The following is a 19,744-nucleotide window of genomic DNA, read 5'->3' on the forward strand; positions in this document are numbered from 1 at the left end:
ATATATATATATATATATATATATATATATATATATATATATATATATATATATATTAAATGTGTTGGTTTCTGTAAAAAGATTTTGGTTAGGAATTTATTTTGTTTCCCTAACAAAATCCATCCCAAAGGAAATGTTTCAGTATAGTATTAAAGTATAAATATTAATTTTCTTATTCTAATTTTGCATTCGTTTCTTGGTTGTTTTTTAATATAATTGTATGTATGTCATTTATTGTATTATATTAAAAGTACCTTATTGTAGTTTCAACATTTCAAACACATGTGCAAACATATTAAGGCTCCCATATGGGACTCGTATGAATCCTTCAGGGATGATATGGACTTACAAAATTCCCAATTGTGTAATATTCCATTCGGGACTCATTACAAGACTGTTAAATTGTCATAATTATAGCTGTGTCATCCCCACTACACACTCCCATTGTTTGCCACCAGAGGTCGTCATCCCCCCAATTCTGACCTGTCTTTCTCATTCCCCAGCATCAATCATCCAATTGACATCCACAGCAGCATGTGCACTTGCAGCATTCAACCTCCATTGGATCAGCACCCCTGTCCCCTGCCTCACTCTGCTCTGTATATAAACCCACTGCAACCCCCCCATAAAGTGTTAATAATATTGTGTATTAGGTGAATAATTAATGGAAGAAATTGTTTGAGCAATTTAGTGGGTATAGTGGTTTTCATTTTAGTAATTCAGAAGACAAATTCTTGGTGATTTACTGTGTTAAATGAGTTTAAGATAAACAGGGACTATGAAGGACTGCAAGCATCGGCTATAGCATTTGTGTATGTGTCCAATTCTGTTTTCTATTGCCATTGACTTGATACAGGGGGATAACCTCTGAAGTCTTTACCTGCTGATTAGTAAGTGTCGCTATTGTATTAAAACGAAAATGCAGGTTATTCTGATGTGTCTCTATTAAATTAGAGTAGTAGGCAGACCTAGCAGAGGACAGGACTGCTTGTATCTTATTATACTCTCATTCCATGCCATGTGGAAAACCTACGGCATTCTGTTTTAATTGAGTGAGTTCATTAATCCATGGTTAGTGGTTTCTTGGTTTTATTAATACATATAAAATAAATGATCAAAACTCATTTTTTTTTATCAGATTTTCACCCAATCTGTCTTAAAAGTTGTATTTTGAATAGTATATATATTTTTTTACATTGAAATACATTTCAAATAAATAAAAAAATTGAAAAGATTTGTCTTGGGGAAAAAAGGTGGTAGTGTTGCGATATAGTTTGTCTAATCATGATCAACAATGCAGAAAGTGTCGAAATGGAGAAATGGCTCTTTTGTGCGTAATTTATGGTTCAAATTTCCTCTAAACCTTTCCACATAGGCTAGGTTCTTTCTAATGAACATTATTCCTTCATTTCTTATGCTATTTTTACCAAACAACTTCTACATATTTCAATTTGAGTGGTATTTCAACATAACATTTTCATATCAAGATTTCCCATAGATGTTAATGACGAGAAAAAGGTCAAAAAGGTCAATATTTCAGAAAACAAACATTTGTTTTTGTGAAACAACTTGGTAGTACTCTAATATAGATTTGTCTAATCATGATCAACTATGCAGAATATTATAGTACAGGATGTCTTGTTTCATTTGATAGGTGTCACATACCTGTACTCCTTATAATGTCCATATTAAACACTTAGAAGTTCCAACCAGGAGAAAATGTGATAAAAGTGATCAAGTGATAAAGAAGGGAGGAGTTACCATACTAATATTCAACATCATATTTGACCATAATCAAGAGGCCTCAGGCGAGCACGCTCAGGAGACCTAACAGAGGTCATAGGACGAATCTTTCAAGCACTGATTACAACATTCAGTAACATCGCAGTTGCAAAATAACTTTTGACATGCAATTGTCAGTAAGTTAAAATCCTGATACAGTTTTTCTTTCTGCCTGACACAGTTAGTTTTCTTAAGAAATGAGAACACCATTAAAGAAACTGAAAACATGGCAGACAGGAAAGTCCTGAAGGACACAAAGCCTAATCAGCAGAATGTCAGCTAAAACACTGTGTACGAAAATAAACTCAGAGAGCGAGATAGAAAGAGAAGAAAGGCCGATAATAACCCTCTTACAGTTAGTGTTCATTTCCTTTTTGTCTTCTTTCGTTCAGTGTTCTGTACTACATATACCATGCCCTTTAACACACTCGTGTCAGGTTCCTTCACGCTCCTTCTCATCCCTGGGAAGTCAAGAGTCCCTGACCTCCTTCCAGCGCTTACTCAAAACACATATTTTCAGACAGTACTTGTAATTTAGTCATTTACTGTCCTGTAAGAAAGCACTTTACAACATTTTCTCATACTACTTGCCTTGTGTTACAACTACTCGTATTGTTATTTTGATCTCCCCTATGCTCCCTTTCCCTACCCCAATTGACTGTGACCTAACATGTTGTCTGCACTCGACTTTTACAATCCAGGATGTAAGACCCCATATATTGTATACACTTGTGTAAACTGGAATTTGTAAAATGTATTATGCTTTGAATTGCACTGTAATAATGCAATGTATTTTTGCACTTTGTATTGTGCTTATATTTTATAAGTCGCCCTGGATGAGGGCGTCTGCCAATAAATAAATAATAATAATAATAATAATTATAATTATAATAATAATAATAATAATAATAATAATAATAATTATTATTATTATTATTATTATTATTATTATTATTATTATTATTATTATTATTTATAACCACAGAAAAGGGCGAGGGCACACATTAGAATAGACAGCCCAAGAGCTAGAAATGCCAGCATAGAGGTGTACATTATATTACCGAGGAGGTATGCATTTGGGATGTGTCCAAACCCAGATAGCACAGCAGCTTTGGGACAGCGTTGGCCCGACTGATCATGAGTGGTCGGACCGACGCTGGAAGAGTACATGGAGCCATTGTCTTTTTGCTTATCGGGCTGACGTTGGCCTGACGTCATCATACCCAATTTGGCCCGATGTTCAAAATGACGAAGGCCTGATGTCGGTCCATCCTTTGCTCTTATCCTGTTTCCAGTGTTGCTAGTTGCTTCGCTGTCCTTGTCCTGTAACCCAGATATATTGTAGATGAGCAGAACTACAATCACACTGTGTCAGTGTTTCATTTTCTCTGTCCCTGGTGATGTATGAATGCAGGAAGCTTGACAGAGTATTTCTAAAATTTGTATTATACAATACACTCAGTTATTTAAAAAGGTGACATCTTATACATGCTGAACTGAACCAAGTCTAATTAAATAACGCATTTAATATTAAATAAATAATATTTTCTAAATATTAATTGTTAGGCCCGTACCCCTTTAATTAAACCAAAATGGCAATGCACACAGACATACATGTCACTCCCGCAATCCAAACAAAACAAGGTTTGTACAAGATTTAATAAAGACCTTAACACAACTAAACTTACTAAAATTACCGATTGCTCTTATCAAAAGGAGACGCCTAAGCTGGCTCTGTGAGGAGCGAGTTTGCCAAAGGGTCTGAATCCTTCTTCCCCTTATAGTGTATGGAGGATCCCAACTAAAGATACTAGTTACCAGAAGAAGGCTGTTTTGCTACAATTTGTAATGCTGTTTCTGACGCTATAAGAGTGACTTAAACAGCAATGAGAAATTATCCTACCTGAGCAATCGACTCCTGCATCCTCAGAGTAACCACAGTTGTGGACTCCCAGGCCCTGTGATGTACAGCTCAGCAATGACTGATCCCGTCCACAGCAAACATCATCTATAACAATAGGACAGCTTCCTTGTCTAAAGTATGCCTTTGGATAAGCAGCATGGCATCCAGTCTCCCCACAACCAATTTATGTGCAGACCAGTAATTTGCCTTTGTTAATTTTCCTTCTGGCTACTCAGGTGACTCCCTGTGACAGTGGCAACATCTAAGTGTTCCCAATGGAAGGCAGTCAGTGGTTGAATATGCAGGTGCTGGTCAAGGGGCTTACAGGAAATAAAGACAGCTGATTGACAGTCATTGACTGCAAAGGATTTGCAACCAAGTATTGAAACTCACAATTCAATTCATGATTATGTTAGTTTGTCCAATTACTTTTGAGCCCCATAAATTGGGGGGACCACATATACAAATGGGTGTAATTCCTACACCGTTCACCCAATTTGGATGTAACTACCCTCAACTTAAAGATGAAAGTCTACACTTAAAGAACATATTAATTGCTTCCTTTCAAACCCATTGTGGTGGCATACAGAGACAAAATGATGAAAATTGTGTCACTGTCCAAATATTTATGGACCTAACTGTATATTGATGGGCAGACAGACTCTGACTCGATTGGTATCTATATTGATTTCTTATTTGTTTTTAATTAATTATGTTTGCTGTGTGTAATTGTTTATATTTGTGGTTATTGTATTATTCATTTTCTAAGAAGAAAAATCGCTTGAATATGCCTGTAACTCAACACATTGCAGAGACCTTGGGAATGAGTTGAATAATGCCAAGGATGAGGTAAACAATCACTGCATGAAAAGTGGGTCCCATTGCATTAGCTGTGGGCAATCATGAGAAGGAAACTCTCAAACTTGCATTGTGCACCGAGCAAGAAAGTTTATTTTATGTTATTCCACAGACAATCAAATATAAAACAATTCTGTGAGCAGAAGCATTTAACAGAGATGCAAACATGAAGTAGCTCATTGTGTACGCTTGCTCTCTGAGCTCAGTTATCTGAGACACCATTGTAGAGACAAATGCAAACCATAGCACTTTATAATTTCTGATTAATTTTTCCACATTTTGATGCAATAGAAAAAGTATGAAGTGAGACAAAGACAAAGGCACCCTATTCAGCTTGCGCCATTAATTAAACACTATCACATATGACACTGTTCCACGTGGCATGCTTGGTGCTCTCTAGAGCAATTCATATTCCTCTTCTTTGGTATTGCTTAAGGTGGCTGCGGAAGAAAAAATAAAAAATAATTAATTTCCATCACATTAAGATTATCCACTGTGATGCATTTATGACAGTGTATGCAAATTCATCCTTGGGGAAAACAATAATCTTCCATTCACAACCATGCAGAAAACATTTTGATGACTTGTATTTTGACAGATAGAAATTGAAAGAGCTTTACATTTTAGAGACTCAAAAGTTGGAGATCCTAAAGTGAAAGTAAATCCAGAGAGATTACGCTACCTCTTCGTCTGGCTTTCAGTCCTATCACAATGACAGCTGCAGTCACGGCACCCAAACTGACGATGACCAGCGCAGGGTAGACCTTAGAGATGGTGGACTCAGTTTCATCAAGTGGTTCTGCACAGAGAGACAGAAACACATAAGAATATACTGTTGCATTCTTGCTGTCTGGTGAATGTTAGTCAATGCAGATATAGATAGAATCCAGGTTAAGTTTCACAGAGTCAAAGACGTGATTGCTTTAATCTCCATGGTCGATGTTTGTACTGCTTTGTTTCTGGAATGGTGTTTCTTGTTTTGTGTATTTCCCTGTGAAAGGAATTTGTATAATTATTGTTGTACTCAGGGGTGTCATGCAGCTAAATGTTTTGGGGGGGCACAATTGGAAAACACATTACAAATGTTACAAATGGTTGGTATTTAATACTTTTTACTACATGTATAGGGTATTCTAACTTATTTTAAATGTAAGGGTAATTGAATGTACTGCTCAACATATATATTGCAAAAGCATTGTTAGGAATTCAGAAACAAGTTTTTATTGTTTCTCCAATCCTATTGAAATGCAGTAGGCTTAAACTATTCAGGTAGAGAGATGGGGAAACATAAATAATTATTATATGGTTTTCATCACACATTACATTAAGCTAATTAGTGAATTGGTCAACCCTTTTGGTAGTGTGTAGTGTAGTGCAAACTGCAAACTGTTCCTGACTTACCAATGCATTACTAGTGCTCCTTATGTATTAGTTAACACCATGTTACATCTACACCGCACACTTCCCCAATTCACCTACAGATGTCACTTTCACCAGAATATTAGTTGTTCTTATCCGTCTCCCTGTTCGCATTTTCCTCATTATTAGTTAATTGTTCCACATTATGCACTAATTAAGCACACCTACCCATGTCTAATTACCTCACCTGCTCCCTGTATTTATACCACTCGGTTTCCCTTTGTTTACTGTGAAGTCTTCCATATGTTTTGTATCAACTCTGAGCATGTATAGCACTAGTTTACCTTTTCTGTGTATGACCTGCGCCTGTTTACTCTAATCTTCGACTCCTGGATTTTCTGATCTAGTTTGTATGCCTGATTGCCTGACCTCCTGTTTGAAATCCCAACCACGACTCTGTCTAGCCTTCTTTGTTCCTTTTGCTGGCTGACCCCCTTGCGTGTTAGACCATCCCCCTGCACTTCGCACCTGAGACCTTTTCCCCTGTTACGGACCTCTGTCACACACCAATTAGCACTGTTCATGTTTTGTAAATATATCTCTTTTCTTTATGTTAACTAAGTAGTTAATTAATTAGTTAACATTTACAAATATTTTTCATGCAAGTTGATACATAAGTTACTGACACCTGTTCAGTTTCTCATTAATGCAATTATCTAACCAACCAATCACATGGCAGTTGCTTCAATGCATTTAGGGGTGTGGTCCTGGTCAAGACAATCTCCCGAACTCCAAACTGAATGTCTGAATGGGAAAGAAAGGTGATTTAAGCAATTTTGAGCGTGGCAGGATTGTTGGTGCTAGACGGGCCGGTCTGAGTATTTCACAAATATGCAGATATGGTCTACATTTAGTAGAGTATATTTAGTCTAATACTGAATGTCTGAAAATACTATGGTCATTCATTTATGCATCAGATACTGAATGTACTATTGCATTTATGTTAAAACCCACTGTAGTCTACGAAGGATGTGAATAATTCTGGGGCAATTTTGTAGTTAGTTTACTATAGATCTAACTGTTTTCTTCTTCTCTGCTAAATTACATTCAGCAGTTGAAATGCAGGAAAGCACCTGAACACTTAAAAAAAGTACCAAAATTAAAATTATTGACAGCAATTTTTGCTACACAACACTGTTACACATCTAATAGCTCAACTATTTTTAAACAGTTTATAGACACACCTTATAAAACAATAGTATGAGAGAGCAAACAACAACGCCTATAGGTTTTAATTACTTACATTTTGTTTTAAGCAGATTGCATAAGTTACAGAAAACAAACGGCACAATATATATGTCTGAAACTGCCACTGAAATAGCAAGATAAACTAAAATGCCTAAACAAAAGGAATATTGAAGTACATTTTGTAATAAAAGTGTCGATCAGAGTGTGATGTACTGCTGTACCGTCCTTGCTGCCTTGCTCCCAACGTTCAACAGAAACTCTAGTAAAGGGGCTGTAGCTAAATTGCAAGCTGTAGCTGAAGTGGTGAGGTATCATTTAAGATGTAACATTTTTACTGAAATGTTAGGTTTGACATAAAAAATTGAAATAATTTGGGGGGGCACGTGACCCCCCCCCCACCCGTACCCCAGTGGCACGACGCCATTGGTTATACTTACTGCAATAAGAAGAAGTGTGTGTTTCTGGCCTGCTTGATGGGGTGTGTGAGTCTGTGAATGAAAACAACAGCTGTCAAAGTGACCTCTCTGAGTCCTCCAGGTGTTGCAGATGCGAATTCAGTAGGATCTAAGATCTTAAAGTGAACTTATAAGTATGAATCATATCCTGCAGTTAGTGAGGTCCTGCCTGCACATCATTAATTGTCTGTCTTTGTTTCTCATAGTGAAATTTATATGAAGTATTATTTTACTTACTGTTGCGGGTGTAAACATCTGTTGAGTTTGGTAAGGGTGCTGTGCCTGCAAATTAAATCAGGGACCAAAGTCATGTGACTGAATAAATCAACTTTAAATAACCAGTCGTTTCATTTTGCTGAACATTCCAAGACTTGTTATAATCTAACTTTTCCCTCTTCAGATTACAAGGAATTCAAAGGAACTGAAATGTACTGATTTCAAGTGAAGATGGACCATGTTACTTGGCAGCCCCACCTGTCAAATTTTAATGATGATGCCTTTATTGTCATGAATGAAAAAGGTTTTCAGTCTTGATAGAGATTTGAAATTCAGGATCGGAGCCTAAAGAAAAGAACTGTGTTGTGAGGGTTGTGAAAAGGTCATTTCAATCAGGCCGTGTCCCTGAGCCCTTAACTGGTGTATCAATGTACAGGGGTGGTGGCGCAGCTACTCAGTCACCAGAATATGCCACGATCCTTGTGGCTTACTGAGTTGGGTGGCTCAATTGTGTGGTCCCTGGGTTTTTGTCTCTTTTGGGAGTTGAGGAGAACTGTGTGAGTGCAGTGCTTCTATAGGGCTGAAAAGAATGACGGTTGCTTGCTGAGAGGCCCCTTTGTGTAAAGTGACCTCTGCTATGTGACCCAGACTACTAATGGTTTTAAACTTTAAATGAAGGTCAACTCCTCTCTCCCTTGTTGTAAGAACAGATCAAGTGTCTGAATCCTTCTTCCACTTTTAGTGCATGGAGGATTCCAACTAAAGATACTAGTTACCAGAAGAAGGCTGTATTGCTACAATTCGTAATTCTGCTTCTCACGCAATTAGAGTGAATTAAGCAGCAATGTGAAATGATCCTACCTGAGCAATCGACTCCTGCATCCTCAGAGTGGTCACAGTCGTGGAGTCCCAGACCCCGTGATCTACAGCTCAGCAATGAGGACTCGTCCCCTCCACAGCGAATGTCATCTAAAACAATAGGACCGCTTCCTTGTCCAAAGTATGCCTTTGTAAAAGCAGCATGAAATCCAGTCTCTCCACAGCCCACCTCTCTGCAGACCACCCGAGCGTCATTTCTGTCCCAGTCATCATCACACACTGTTCCCCACTGGCCCCCGTAGTAGACCTCCACTCTCCCAGAGCAGTTATTTCTTCCGTTCACCAGCCTGACTTGAGCCACTGTGGAAACGCACAGAAAATGACATGTCTGCATCAATCAGAAACAAAAGAAACGTAATAAATGAGAGGAAGGCATTTGACCCATTGTGATCGTTTGGTGTCCATTAATAATTTAATGTTCCAAGGATCATATCCAGTCCTTTCTTTAATGTCCCCACATTGTCGGCATCAACCACATCACTGGGAAGTTTGTTCCAGATTGTGACTACTGTCTGCTTCATGAGATGTCTCCTGTTTTCTGTTTTTAAATGCCATTAAAACCAATTTCCATTTGTGTTCGTGGGTCCGTGTGTCCCTGCAGATCTGGAAAAGCTCCTCTGGTTTGACGTGTCCAATGCGTTTCATGATTTTCAAGACTTGAATCACACCCTGTCATAATCTTCATCTCATTAGGTTTGCCCTGTTCTTCGTCCCTGCACATCAATTATTGTCTGTCTTTGCTTTTCATAGAGACATTTATATGAAGTATTATTTTACTTACTGTTGCGGGTGTAAACATCTGTTGAGTTTGGTAAGGGTGCTGTGCCTGCAAATTAAATCAGGGACCAAAGTCATGTGACTGAATAAATCAACTTTAAATAACCAGTCGTTTCATTTTGCTGAACATTCCAAGACTTGTTATAATCTAACTTTTCCCTCTTCAGATTACAAGGAATTCAAAGGAACTGAAATGTACTGATTACAAGTGAAGATGGACAATGTTACTTGGCAGCCCCACCTGTCAAATTTCAGTGCTGATGCCTTTTTTGTCATGAATGAAAAATACTTTCAATCTTTACAAATATTTCAGATTCAAGATCGGAGCCTAAAGCAAAGAACTGTGTTGTGAGTGTTGTGAAAAGGTCATTTCAATCAGGCTGTGTCCCTGAGCCCTTAACTGTTGTATCAATGTACAGGGGTGGTGGCGCAGCTACTCAGTCACTAGAATATGCCACGATCCTTGTGGCTTAATGAGTTGGGTGGGTCTATTGAGTGGTCCCTGGGTTTTTGTCTCTTTTGGGAGTTGAGGAGAACTGTGTGAGTGCAGTGCTTCTATAGGGCTGAAAAGAATGACAGTTGCTTGCTGAGAGGCCCCTTTGTGTAAAGTGACCTCTGCTATGTGACCCAGACTACTAATGGTTTTAAACTTTAAATGAAGGTCAACTCCTCTCTCCCTTGTTGTAAGAACAGATCAAGTGTCTGAATCCTTCTTCCACTTTTAGTGCATGGAGGATCCCAACTAAAGATACTAGTTACCAGAAGAAGGCTGTATTGCTACAATTCGTAATTCTGCTTCTCACGCAATTAGAGTGAAATAAGCAGCAATGTGAAATGATCCTACCTGAGCAATCGACTCCTGCATCCTCAGAGTGACCACAGTTGTGGATTCCCAGACCCCGTGATCTACAGCTCAGCAATGAGGACTCGTCCCCTCCACAGCGAATGTCATCTAAAACAATAGGACCGCTTCCTTGTCCGAAGTATGCCTTTGTAAAAGCAGCATGAAATCCAGTCTCTCCACAGCCCACCTCTCTGCAGACAACCCGAGCGTCATTTCTGTCCCAGTCATCATCACACACTGTTCCCCACTGGCCCCCGTAGTAGACCTCCACTCTCCCAGAGCAGTTATTTCTTCCGTTCACCAGCCTGACTCGATTCACTATGGAAACAAGCAGAAAATGACATGTCTGCATCAATCTGCATCAATCAGAAAAGCTCCCCTGGTTTGACGTGGCCAATGCCTTTCATGATTTTCAAGACTTGAATCACGACCTGTCATAATCTTCATCTCATTAGGTATACCCTGCTCTTCCTCCCTGCACATCACTTATTGTCTGTCTTTCCTTTTCATAGTGAAATGAATATGAAGTATTATTTTACTTACTGTTGCGGGTGTAAACATCTGTTGAGTTTGGTAGGGGTGCTGTGCCTGAAATTAAATCAGGGACCAAAGTCATGTGACTGAATAAATCAACTTTAAATAACCAGTCGTTTCATTTTGCTGAACATTCCAAGACTTGTTATAATCTAACTTTTCCCTCTTCAGATTACAAGGAATTCAAAGGAACTGAATTGTACTGATTAGAAGTGAAGATGGACCATGTTACTTGGCAGCCCCACCTGTCAAATTTCAGTGCTGATGCCTTTATTGTCATGAATGAAAAAGGTTTTCCGTCTTGATAGAGATTTGAGATTCAGGATCAGAGCCTAAAGCAAAGAACTGTGTTCTGAGGTTGTGAAAATGTCATTTAAATCAGGCCTTGTCCCTGCATGGAGGATCCCAACTAAAGATACTAGTTACCAGAAGAAGGCTGTATTGCTACAATTCGTAATTCTGCTTCTCACGCAATTAGTGTGAATTAAGCAGCAATGTGAAATGATCCTACCTGAGCAATCGACTCCTGCATCCTCAGAGTGCTGACAGTTGTGGAGTCCCAGGCCCTTTGATCTACAGCTCAGCAATGAGGACTCGTCCCCTCCACAGCGAATGTCATCTAAAACAATAGGACCGCTTCCTTGTCCGAAGTATGCCTTTGTAAAAGCAGCATGAAATCCAGTCTCTCCACAGCCCACCTCTCTGCAGACCACCCGAGCGTCATTTCTGTCCCAGTCATCATCACACACTGTTCCCCACTGGCCCCCGTAATAGACCTCCACTCTCCCAGAGCAGTTATTTCTTCCGTTCACCAGCCTGACTCGATTCACTATGGAAACACACAGAAAATGACATGTCTGCATCAATCTGCATCAAACAGAAAAGCTCCCCTGGTTTGACGTGGCCAATGCCTTTCATGATTTTCAAGACTTGAATCACGACCTGTCATAATCTTCATCTCATTAGGTATGCCCTGCTCTTCCTCCCTGCACATCACTTATTGTCTGTCTTTGCTTTTCATAGTGAAATGAATATGAAGTATTATTTTACTTACTGTTGCGGGTGTAAACATCTGTTGAGTTTGGTAAGGGTGCTGTGCCTGCAAATTAAATCAGGGACCAAAGTCATGTGACTGAATAAATCAACTTTAAATAACCAGTCGTTTCATTTTGCTGAACATTCCAAGACTTGTTATAATCTAACTTTTCCCTCTTCAGATTACAAGGAATTCAAAGGAACTGAAATGTACTGATTACAAGTGAAGATGGACCATGTTACTTGGCAGCCCCACCTGTCAAATTTCAGTGCTGATGCCTTTATTGTCATGAATGAAAAAGGTTTTCCGTCTTGATAGAGATTTGAAATTCAAGATCGGAGCCTAAAGCAAAGAACTGTGTTGTGAGGGTTGTGAAAAGGTCATTTCAATCAGGCCGTGTCCCTGAGCCCTTAACTGTTGTATCAATGTACAGGGGTTGTGGCGCTGCAACTCAGTCACCAGAATATGCCACGATCCTTGTGGCTTATTGAGTTGGGTGGGTCTATTGAGTGGTCCCTGGGTTTTTGTCTCTTTTGGGAGTTGAGGAGAACTGTGTGAGTGCAGTTCTTCTATAGGGCTAAAAAGAATGACAGTTGCTTGCTGAGAGGCCCCTTTGCGTAAAGTGACCTCTGCTATGTGACCCAGACTACTAATGGTTTTAAACTTTAGATGAAGGTCAACTCCTCTCTCCCTTGTTGTAAGAACAGATCAAGTGTCTGAATCCTTCTTCCACTTTTAGTACATGGAGGATCCCAACTAATGATACTAGTTACCAGAAGAAGGTTGTTTTGCTACAATTCGTAATTCTGCTTCTCACACTATAAGAGTGAATTACGCAGCAATGTGAAATCATCCTACCTGAGCAATCGACTCCTGCATCCTCAGAGTGACCACAGTTGTGGATTCCCAGACCCCGTGATCTACAGCTCAGCAATGAGGACTCGTCCCCTCCACAGCGAATGTCATCTAAAACAATAGGACCGCTTCCTTGTCCGAAGTATGCCTTTGTAAAAGCAGCATGAAATCCAGTCTCTCCACAGCCCACCTCTCTGCAGACCACCCGAGCGTCATTTCTGTCCCAGTCATCATCACACACTGTTCCCCACTGGCCCCCGTAGTAGACCTCCACTCTCCCAGAGCAGTTATTTCTTCCGTTCACCAGCCTGACTCGATTCACTATGGAAACAAGCAGAAAATGACATGTCTGCATCAATCTGCATCAATCAGAAAAGCTCCCCTGGTTTGACGTGGCCAATGCCTTTCATGATTTTCAAGACTTGAATCACGACCTGTCATAATCTTCATCTCATTAGGTATACCCTGCTCTTCTTCCCTGCACATCACTTATTGTCTGTCTTTCCTTTTCATAGTGAAATGAATATGAAGTATTATTTTACTTACTGTTGCGGGTGTAAACATCTGTTGAGTTTGGTAGGGGTGCTGTGCCTGAAATTAAATCAGGGACCAAAGTCATGTGACTGAATAAATCAACTTTAAATAACCAGTCGTTTCATTTTGCTGAACATTCCAAGACTTGTTATAATCTAACTTTTCCCTCTTCAGATTACAAGGAATTCAAAGGAACTGAATTGTACTGATTAGAAGTGAAGATGGACCATGTTACTTGGCAGCCCCACCTGTCAAATTTCAGTGCTGATGCCTTTATTGTCATGAATGAAAAAGGCTTTCAGTCTTGATAGAGATTTGAGATTCAGGATCAGAGCCTAAAGCAAAGAACTGTGTTCTGAGGTTGTGAAAATGTCATTTAAATCAGGCCTTGTCCCTGCATGGAGGATCCCAACTAAAGATACTAGTTACCAGAAGAAGGCTGTATTGCTACAATTCGTAATTCTGCTTCTCACGCAATTAGTGTGAATTAAGCAGCAATGTGAAATGATCCTACCTGAGCAATCGACTCCTGCATCCTCAGAGTGCTGACAGTTGTGGAGTCCCAGGCCCTTTGATCTACAGCTCAGCAATGAGGACTCGTCCCCTCCACAGCGAATGTCATCTAAAACAATAGGACCGCTTCCTTGTCCGAAGTATGCCTTTGTAAAAGCAGCATGAAATCCAGTCTCTCCACAGCCCACCTCTCTGCAGACCACCCGAGCGTCATTTCTGTCCCAGTCATCATCACACACTGTTCCCCACTGGCCCCCGTAATAGACCTCCACTCTCCCAGAGCAGTTATTTCTTCCGTTCACCAGCCTGACTCGATTCACTATGGAAACACACAGAAAATGACATGTCTGCATCAATCTGCATCAATCAGAAAAGCTCCCCTGGTTTGACGTGGCCAATGCCTTTCATGATTTTCAAGACTTGAATCACGACCTGTCATAATCTTCATCTCATTAGGTATGCCCTGCTCTTCCTCCCTGCACATCACTTATTGTCTGTCTTTCCTTTTCATAGTGAAATTAATATGAAGTATTATTTTACTTACTGTTGCGGGTGTAAACATCTGTTGAGTTTGGTAGGGGTGCTGTGCCTGAAATTAAATCAGGGACCAAAGTCATGTGACTGAATAAATCAACTTTAAATCACCAGTCGTTTCATTTTGCTGAACATTCCAAGACTTGTTATAATCTAACTTTTCCCTCTTCAGATTACAAGGAATTCAAAGGAACTTAAATGTACTGATTACAAGTGAAGATGGACCATGTTACTTGGCAGCCCCACCTGTCAAATTTCAGTGCTGATGCCTTTATTGTCATGAATGAAATAGGCTTTCAGTCTTGACAGAGATTTGAGATTCAGGATCAGAGCCTAATGCAAAGAACTGTGTTCTGAGGTTGTGAAAATGTCATTTAAATCAGGCCTTGTCCCTGCATGGAGGATCCCAACTAAAGATACTAGTTACCAGAAGAAGGCTGTATTGCTACAATTCGTAATTCTGCTTCTCACGCAATTAGAGTGAATTAAGCAGCAATGTGAAATTATCCTACCTGAGCAATCGACTCCTGCATCCTCTGAGTGACCACAGTCGTGGATTCCCAGACCCCGTGATCTACAGCTCAGCAATGAGGACTCGTCCCCTCCACAGCGAATGTCATCTAAAACAATAGGACCGCTTCCTTGTCCGAAGTATGCCTTTGTAAAAGCAGCATGAAATCCAGTCTCCCCACAGCCCACCTCTCTGCAGACCACCCGAGCGTCATTTCTGTCCCAGTCATCATCACACACTGTTCCCCACTGGCCCCCGTAGTAGACCTCCACTCTCCCAGAGCAGTTATTTCTTCCGTTCACCAGCCTGACTTGAGCCACTGTGGAAACGCACAGAAAATGACATGTCTGCATCAATCAGAAACAAAAGAAACGTAATAAATGAGAGGAAGGCATTTGACCCATTGTGATCGTTTGGTGTCCATTAATAATTATAGTTCCAAGGATCATATCCAGTCCTTTCTTTAATGTCCCCACATTGTCGGCATCAACCACATCACTGGGAAGTTTGTTCCAGATTGTGACTACTGTCTGCTTCATGAGATGTCTCCTGTTTTCTGTTTTTAAATGCCATTAAAACCAATTTCCATTTGTGTTCGTGGGTCCGTGTGTCCCTGCAGATCTGGAAAAGCTCCTCTGGTTTGACGTGTCCAATGCGTTTCATGATTTTCAAGACTTGAATCACACCCTGTCATAATCTTCATCTCATTAGGTTTGCCCTGTTCTTCGTCCCTGCACATCAATTATTGTCTGTCTTTGCTTTTCATAGAGACATTTATATAAAGTATTATTTTACTTACTGTTGCGGGTGTAAACATCTGTTGAGTTTGGTAAGGGTGCTGTGCCTGCAAATTAAATCAGGGACCAAAGTCATGTGACTGAATAAATCAACTTTAAATAACCAGTCGTTTCATTTTGCTGAACATTCCAAGACTTGTTATAATCTAACTTTTCCCTCTTCAGATTACAAGGAATTCAAAGGAACTTAAATGTACTGATTACAAGTGAAGATGGACAATGTTACTTGGCAGCCCCACCTGTCAAATTTCAGTGCTGATGCCTTTATTGTCATGAATGAAAAATACTTTCAATCTTTACAAATATTTCAGATTCAAGATCGGAGCCTAAAGCAAAGAACTGTGTTGTGAGGGTTGTGAAAAGGTCATTTCAATCAGGCCGTGTCCCTGAGCCCTTAACTGTTGTATCAATGTACAGGGGTTGTGGCGCTGCAACTCAGTCACCAGAATATGCCACGATCCTTGTGGCTTATTGAGTTGGGTGGGTCTATTGAGTGGTCCCTGGGTTTTTGTCTCTTTTGGGAGTTGAGGAGAACTGTGTGAGTGCAGTTCTTCTATAGGGCTGAAAAGAATGACAGTTGCTTGCTGAGAGGCCCCTTTGCGTAAAGTGACCTCTGCTATGTGACCCAGACTACTAATGGTTTTAAACTTTAGATGAAGGTCAACTCCTCTCTCCCTTGTTGTAAGAACAGATCAAGTGTCTGAATCCTTCTTCCACTTTTAGTACATGGAGGATCCCAACTAATGATACTAGTTACCAGAAGAAGGTTGTTTTGCTACAATTCGTAATTCTGCTTCTCACACTATAAGAGTGAATTACGCAGCAATGTGAAATCATCCTACCTGAGCAATCGACTCCTGCATCCTCAGAGTGACCACAGTTGTGGATTCCCAGACCCCGTGATCTACACCACATCAATGAGGACTCGTCCCCTCCACAGCGAATGTCATCTAAAACAATAGGACCGCTTCCTTGTCCGAAGTATGCCTTTGTAAAAGCAGCATGAAATCCAGTCTCTCCACAGCCCACCTCTCTGCAGACCACCCGAGCGTCATTTCTGTCCCAGTCATCATCACACACTGTTCCCCACTGGCCCCCGTAGTAGACCTCCACTCTCCCAGAGCAGTTATTTCTTCCGTTCACCAGCCTGACTTGAGCCACAGTGGAAACACACAGAAAATAACATGACAATATAGATGTGGTCTGACCCCACCCCTCGCTTCTCACAGATCATTTTCTGTGCTTGGTTTTCACAGTGATCTATTCACTGAAGTATTATTAATATGAAGTATTATTTTACTGACTATTGCTTGTATAAGTATCTGTTGAGTTTAGTAGGGGTGCTGTACCTGCAAAATAAATCAGCGTCCTAGGTCATGTGACTGAATATGACTTGTTCAAATAGCTAGTAGTTATCTTTAGAATCGTAAGTACTGCCCAATGGGTTAGAGGATATTTCAGTCACCGTGGATGCTTATCAAAATCCTAGGAATAAGTCTATAGGCCCCTCTGTGTGTCAATGAAACTGATCCCTTCCTACTTCCTGTTTGTTTATAATGTGACGCACACAGGAACTTCCTCTTTGCCATTTTTTACCCTTGGGATTACCTCAGCCTCGTAAGATTAAGAGCCTTTCATGTTGTCCTTTTACTTGAAAATAGCACAAGTAAAGGTTGCATATATATATATATGTACTGCACCTTCCGATTCGCATGCACTTATTATTTGGCGTCATTCTGGAGTTCCTGCAAGAGTTATTAGATGAGGGCAATTCTCCGCCTATGCTCAAAGTGTACCTGGTGGCCATTTCTGGGTACCACTCCCGAATTGATGGTGAACCACCTGGGTCACACTTTTTGGCCTCTCAGTTCCTGAAGGGTGCGCGTTGGCTACAGACTCCTCACACCCCTTTCTTACCGGACTGGGGACTTGACGTAGTGCTGGACTCACTGTCCAAGGCCCTGTTCGAGCCACTGCAATCAGCTGACCTCAAGGCAGTGTCGCTGTTATCGACAGGTGACCATGGTGCCTCCCCCTTTGGGAAATACTTCCTTTCACAGATAACCGGGGGTTGTATTTGCTACCTATCGTTTCATACTGCTGAACATTGCAAGATCTGTTTCAACCAATTTTTGCACGCTCCAGATTACAAGCAATTGAATTGAAGCATAAATTAATTGTTTATAAGTGTCGATGGACCATCTTAATTGGCAGCCCGACCAGTTACATCTCAGTACTGTGTAGCACAGGCTTGCTATTTCTGCATCACATGAGGCAAGGCAAGAGAAAGTGGACTCTGAGAACAGGCAGTGGGGGGGTCACATCATGATTCTCGTTATGACATGACAGGTTACTTACCTTGCCAGGAGTCTGGAGTTGTTTCTGTAAAATATAGAAAATATTGTAAAATAATCCAATTTAATTTAAAAGAAAGCATTCCATTTCTGTATTGCCTAATGCTGGTTGTAAATATCATAACTCAGTAGTTATAGTGGTTTCTTGATTATCTGTAGGCATATATTCAGATCTAATGTAATTTTTGTAGTTTTCCTTTTTATCTTGCTGAATAGAGGAAAGCATTCTAATTCTAATGTTTCGGGAAATTCTACGAGGTTATCTATGAATCTGCCCTGGCCATAAACCATTAAACACATTCAGCAAAGTTTTACCTTCATATTCTGCAGACAATTACCCTGATATATGGCATCACTTTAAAACACATATCTATAATTCACCTTCAAAATGACACAAACATAATACACTAACACTGCTCAGAACAAGGACTAATACAGGATGACTTCCAAACCGGGTGTCTTACAGGAGTGTTTATTTTTTATAAAACACTTTTTTATAAAGACACATCTGTGCCCGAGGAGTGCCCAGATTCTAAAAATGAACACAGGGAACATCAGTCTTGATAGAAGAGATTCACTGTATGTAAGAGAGGCTATTGTTAGTCTATCTTTAAAATTGTGTTTATTTCTTTATTTGGTTGATTATTTGCTTATTTGCTTACGTAGATTGTTATAAATATTTCCATGCCAAGCAACCATATTTAAAGTACTTACCTCCATGCTGAAAAAGGGCCAGAGTCCATACAAATAACAACAAACCCATGTCTCTAACTGCACTCCGAAATGCCTCTTAAAGTGGAAGGTGTAACGATTTCCAAGACTATTTCAACAGATAAAAGGGGAAGTTGAGATTTGTCTAAATGCATGCAAGGGTTCAAGAAGGGTGAGGCTTCTGAGAAACTGTGTGTGGGTTTATTCAATGGAATAAAATTTTACCCTGACAATTTTACATAAAAAAAACGTATCAAACTCTCTATCAGTATTTGTTTATTTACCATGTTGTTCTCAGTGACTTGTAGCAACTTTTTTTTGTATAAATATTGTATTGTGGGCATGAATGATGTTTTTAATTTTATTGTAGATTACTTTTCTTGAGTTGCACATAATTTCAATTTTATTTTTTAACAGTGCGTTTTCGATTATCTTATATAGTGCGGTAAAATTCAGTCAGTAAGCCAGTACCTTTTTGCGGGATATTTCTCTAATGCGTTTTGATTCAGCCGAAATACATTTGCATAATAAAGTTGCAATGCTCAACTGAACCACAAATGCATTGGTTATGTAATATATTAACAAAATAAAGATGTGAAAGTATGCAGAACCCTACACAGAGGAACCTGAAACAAAAAGTAAGAAAAATAAAATATATATGGGTCAATGACATGACGTGCATTTTTTGTGTCCGAAGCCATTATTTTCCTCAACATTTTTTTAAATATATGTATATTTTATATATGTAATATTTAAAATTATTTTATGATATCTACTTTATATGGACCCAATTTCATTGTATTTAAATATAATACATTTTTTGAGAATTGGTGTTCCAAAGCCCCAAAATGTCAGGTGGTGCAATCGTCCGAACATATATGCAGAGAACAAATTTGTAGTAAAAATCATTTATGGAATAATTGTATGTTGAATTGTATGTTGTATGTTGAATTGCTTTTAAATTATTAAAAGTTGTGAAACAGTGCTATGTTAAATGTATTCTATTTAAAAAAAAAATTGTCCGAAAAATGCATTCCTCCAAAT

At 39.6% G+C, this 19,744-nt stretch overlaps 1 protein-coding gene across 1 annotated transcript; it reads right to left on the bottom strand.

The window, feature by feature from the left end:
• Window positions 1–4,608: 4,608 nt before the first annotated feature.
• LOC136753970 (deleted in malignant brain tumors 1 protein) lies at window positions 4,609–17,224 on the bottom strand. The gene is made up of 18 exons (XM_066710348.1): window positions 17,203–17,224; window positions 16,478–16,786; window positions 15,638–15,682; window positions 14,840–15,157; window positions 14,338–14,382; window positions 13,795–14,112; window positions 13,293–13,337; window positions 12,750–13,067; window positions 11,910–11,954; window positions 11,367–11,684; window positions 10,865–10,909; window positions 10,322–10,639; window positions 9,482–9,526; window positions 8,683–9,000; window positions 7,843–7,887; window positions 7,588–7,638; window positions 5,226–5,342; window positions 4,609–4,983 (listed from the first exon to the last, which is right to left on the bottom strand). Exons 1-18 carry the CDS (start codon window positions 17,222–17,224, stop codon window positions 4,940–4,942), a joined length of 2,766 nt encoding a protein of 921 aa, XP_066566445.1. The 3' UTR covers window positions 4,609–4,939.
• Window positions 17,225–19,744: the final 2,520 nt, after the last annotated feature.

This window comes from Amia ocellicauda, chromosome 7 (assembly GCF_036373705.1).
Source record: "Amia ocellicauda isolate fAmiCal2 chromosome 7, fAmiCal2.hap1, whole genome shotgun sequence".
Classification (NCBI taxonomy): Eukaryota; Metazoa; Chordata; class Actinopteri; order Amiiformes; family Amiidae; genus Amia; species Amia ocellicauda.